At 38.6% G+C, this 5,000-nt stretch overlaps 1 protein-coding gene across 1 annotated transcript in view; it reads right to left on the bottom strand.

The window, feature by feature from the left end:
* Sarm (sterile alpha and armadillo motif) overlaps nucleotides 1-4,290 on the bottom strand; it is a 475,169-nt gene extending 470,879 nt beyond the window's left edge. The window contains exons 1-2 of the mRNA XM_086555226.1: nucleotides 3,776-4,290; nucleotides 1,138-1,233 (exon numbers count right to left, since the gene is read on the bottom strand). Coding sequence (XP_086411352.1) covers nucleotides 1,138-1,233; nucleotides 3,776-4,249 — 570 coding nt within the window. The 5' untranslated portion in view covers nucleotides 4,250-4,290. The remainder of the gene's footprint in view (nucleotides 1-1,137; nucleotides 1,234-3,775) is intronic.
* Between the last annotated feature and the right edge of the window lie 710 nt (nucleotides 4,291-5,000).

Genomic DNA, 5,000 nt, shown 5'->3' with positions numbered 1-5,000 from the left:
AAGTGTAATAAGTGTTACAATAAAATAAAATAATAATTAATTAAATATTTTCCTAAAACAGACAAATAAAGTGACTACACAGAATACAACACAAAGTAAATCTAAAAAAAAAATCAATATAATTAATATTATTACTTTGTCTTTAAAATTACTCACATCATTTACTCACCCAACGTATGAACCGCATCCAAAACATCACACACAAAAGCAAGCAAACAAACAAAAAAACAAAACAAAAAAGCACCCAAGAAGCAAGCAGCAATCATCTTCCCACAAGCATCCCAAAAGCACACCGAATCCTCCTACTCTGAAAGTTCTTAAGGAACTGGTATCCTATCTCGAAGTCGCGCCCTTAATGCCTTTCCTTCCACAAGACAAAATCGGCTCAAGTGAACCAAGAATTGAATTTGCATGTGCATTAACGCCTGGATATTTTCTTGAACACCTTTTAGGTAAACTACACTTTTTTGGTACACTTTTTTTGGTATACTTTTTTGGTGCACTTTTTTGGTACACTTTTTTGGTGCACTTTTTTGGTACACTTTTTTGGTGCACTTTTTTGGTGCACTTTTTTGGTACACTTTTTTTGGTGCACTTTTTTTTTGGTGCACTTATTTGGTACAGTTTTCTTAAAGATAATGTGTGCTTTCTGAACAATATCAACATCAATGATATTGATACTGCTATTATCAATAATAATAATACTAAATATTAGAATAGTAACAGAAGGGACAATAATAATAAGAGAAATAAATATTGATACTAATGCTATTATCAATACTAAAAATAACAACAACAAATAATAATAATAATAATAAAAATAATGAAAATAATGATAAGGACAATGATGATAACACAATTAATAATGATAAATATAATAATAATTACAATAATGATAATAATAATAATAATAATAATAATAATAATAATAGCAACATAAATAATGATAGGGCTAATAATAATAATAATAATAATAATAATAATATCTATAACAATAAGAATAACAACAACAACAACAGCAATAACATCAATACTCTCAACAAGAACAACAAAAACAACAACAACAACAACCACAACAGCTCAAAACGGAAGCCCCGAAACAAACTTCGCCCAAACAGAACTTCCCCGAAAACTTACCTTCTGCTCTGCCTGAGGCTCGACTTCCTTGTCCTTCCCTTTGTCGGATTTCTCAGACCGCGAAGAAGCGACCGATTCCGTGGAGGTGGAGCGCCGCTGGGAAGGAGAGAAGAGGAAGATGTGAGTGGGAGTGGGAGTGGGAGGGGGAGTGGGAGTGGGAGGGGGGGCTGGGTACAGGAGTGGGAGGGGGGTGGGAGTGGAAGTGGGGGTGGGAGGGGGTGGGGTGGGAGTGAGAATAGGGGGTGGGATGATGAGTGGGAGGGGGTGGGAGTGAGAGTGGGAGTGGAAGTGGGAGAGGGAGTGGGAGTGTTAAGAGGAGGGGGTTGGAAATGAGATTGGGAGTGGGGGAAGGAGTGGGAGTGAGTTGGGGTGGGAGAGGGAACAGGAGAGGGAGTAGGGGTAGGAAGAGGAGGGGATTGGAAATGAGATTGGAAGTGGGAGAGGGAGTGGGGGTGGGAGAGGGATTGGGAGTGATGATGATGGTGATGATGATAACTCACAAGGAAAAATGAGGAAGAGAAAATGTAAATGGAGGGAAATGGGAGTGGGATATGAGGGGAAAAGTGATGATGATGATGATGATGATGATGATGATGATGATGATGATGATGATAATGATAATGATTATGATGGTGGTGCTGCTGCTGATGATAATGGTGATGATTATGATGATGGTGATGGTGTTTATGATGCTGATGATGGTGATGATAACTCACAAGGAAAAATGAGGAAGAGAAAATGTAAATGGTGGGAAATGGGAGTGGGATATGAGGGGAAAAGTGATGATGATGATGATGATGACGATGATGACGATGATGATGATGATGCTACTGGTGATAATGGGGATGATTATGATGATGATGGTGATGATGATGGTGGTGAAAATGATGATGGTCATGATAATGGTGAATATGATAATAATGGTGGTGGGGGTGGTAGTGGTGGTGGTGATGATGATGATGATGATGATGATAATGATCATAATGATAATGATAATGATAATAGTAATTATTATGGTATTATTGGATAAAGACGCAATCACACGTAACGAAAAAACAAACCTTTGGGCATGACGTAGCTTTAATTATGACGTAACCCTTAAAACTCTTTTCTTCTGGAAACGAAAAATAACCGAGATATATTATTTTGAAAATAATTAAAAACGATTAACGGGAGAGATGATTCCACTGTCTTAACAAACATCTGACTGGAAAATATCGGCTCTGCGCATGCGGTCATTGAAAGTGAAACTGCCACGCAGTGGTTTAAAAAGGGAGGTCCAGGGGGGGGCGAAGCCCCTCCTTGGCTAGGGCAGACCAAAAATCGGTCAATCCCGTGGTCGGTGGTGGACGTCCGAGGGTTGCCTAGAGGGTTGGTTGCGTCTTTATCCAAATTTACCATTATTATAGATAATGATAATAATGATAATAATAATAATGATAATGGCAATGATAGTGATAATGATAACAATATTCTTGAAGGATTTTGCTTTTGCTTACGGGCCGGTAATCTACATAAGTTAGCCTTAAAAACCACAGCCTTAAAAGAAAACGAAAAGTTCCGTTGGTTACAGAAAATATATATAACTTGGTAGACTATTCTAAATTTTAAAAATCATATTTTACCACATCTTATTTTGATGACTGAAATAAAACCAAACAATAAATTCGATTTTTGAATAATCGCTACATTTTTTTTTATTATGTAGACTAAAATGAAAAATATTTTATATTCGGTTAATAAGAACCCATTACAGTAAAGCGCCATAATAACGCAAATAAATGGGGTAAAATTGTTGTCCATTGATGAATGAATTTTTACAATGGGTGAAAGTGTCTCTATTGATGAGCGAATCACACGCTATTGAAATTGAAAAATAGTTAATGTATAAAAAAAACAAGATCGAGACAACAATGACATGGTCTACTTAGAATATATAAAAATAATAAATATAATGATGACAATGACAATCATAATGATAATAATGATGATAATGATAATAATAACACAAGTGAAAAGAAATTGGGAAGAAAGAAAAAAGTGATCAAATTATTATTGAATGATAACAAGGAGGTAGAAGATAAGGAAGGTAGATGATGTGAATCCTGTGGTCACTGAAGCACTCGGGTCAGTGTCGGAAAACTTTGAGAAGTGGATTTAAAATGCTTGAGTTACATCTCACAGTGGAAATGCTTCTAAAAACTTATTTGCTTGGTAATGCTGGGATAATCAGAAAGGCCAGTGGTTGTAACTCACCATTGTAGCAATTAGCCTAGTTATAACATCAATCCAGAGAATGTTGTGAAATAATGATAATAATAACAATAATAATAATAATAATGATAATAATAATAATGATACCAATAATGATAATGATGATAATGAATATTATATTAATAATAATATCAATAATAATGACAACAATAATAATAATAAAAATAACAACCTTAATAATATTAATAATTACATCAATAATAATAATACTAACAAAAATAATAATACAAAAAAAACAGCAATAATACTCATGATGATAATAACAATAACAATAATGAAAAATAACAACGATAATGCCCACAACAATATCAATAGCAGCAACAACATCAACAAGAATCAATGAAAAACAAATGGAAAAACTCACCCTTCCGTCCACCTTCCACTTGGGCGATCCCTTGTAGTTCTTGTAGCGATTGCCGGACAGGTTGGCGTTCTTGGCGTTCTTCACGTTCCCGATGAGCTTCTCCTTGAGCACTTGCTTGTGACCGAGGCCGTTGACGCAGTTCGAGGGGGACTTGACCGGGACGGAACTTGGGTGGGACTTGGGGGACGAGTGATGGTGGTGGAGGTTGGGAGCGCTCGAGGAGGTGGAGGAGGAAGAGGAGGAGGAGGTAGAGGAGGTAGAGGAAGAAGAGGTGGTGGACGAGGGAGAGGAAGAGGAAGAGGAGGAGGAAGCAGGGGCGGCGGCCCCCCCATTTCGGTAGCGTCGGTGGCACTCGCACATGTTGATGGGTTTGTTGGTGTTCTGGCAGACGGGGATCGAGTGGTGGTCGCGGAGGGATTTTATGAAGAGCGAGGTCGACATGTCTCCGTAGGCGGGCGCGTGAGTCTTCCCCATGTGTGGGCGCACGTCATTAGGTCAGGCGCGGAAAGGGGGGAGGAAGGAAGGGAGGAAGGGGGAGAAAAGGGGGAGGGGAGAAGGGGAAGGAGGGGAAGGGAGTAGGGTGAAATGGTAGGGGGAGGAAGAGGGGAAGGGGAGATGAGGGAGTAGAGAGGAAGGGGCAGGCGAATTGAGGGCTTGGGAGGCGGGACGTTGCAAAGGGGGTAGGGAAGGAGTGGGAGGGGAGGCGAGGGATTTATAAAAAAAGAAGAGAAGAGAAGAAGGGAAGGTTGGAGGAGAGGAATTGCCAGAAAGAAGAAGTAAAGAGCCAGAAAGAGGGGAAGGGCGCTGTTTTTTCCGTGAGTGCGAGAAGAATTTTCGACACTTTTTTTGTTCTGTTTCGTTGATATTCGTGTACGATTTCGTGAAGTTCGATTATTTTTAATTTCTTTTTGTTTCGATTTGAAGTGTCTTTCGCCAAATATCTTTATCAGTTATAAGGGAAAGTCTTTGAAGAATAATATTTTCGTTTACTTGTTTCCTTTCGAGTACACGACACTTTTAATTATCATTCACCTCTTTAATCTGTTTCCTTTAAAGTCAATGGCACTGCTTACTACGCGCAAGGATGCATGAACAAAATTTGACTTCATTCCTAATTTTCTTGCGAATCTTTTGTCTATTGCACGCTGTCACTCAATGCAACAAGCCTGCACACGTTACAGGATTATTGCAAAAAAAAGTTCCAGTGGTTTTAAGAGCCAATGTC

This window comes from Penaeus japonicus, unplaced genomic scaffold (genome assembly GCF_977035675.1).
Source record: "Penaeus japonicus unplaced genomic scaffold, GWHDUDI00000001_assembly GWHDUDI00000030, whole genome shotgun sequence".
NCBI classification, from domain to species: domain Eukaryota; kingdom Metazoa; phylum Arthropoda; class Malacostraca; order Decapoda; family Penaeidae; genus Penaeus; species Penaeus japonicus.
This window is presented reverse-complemented; position numbering and strand designations above follow the sequence as displayed.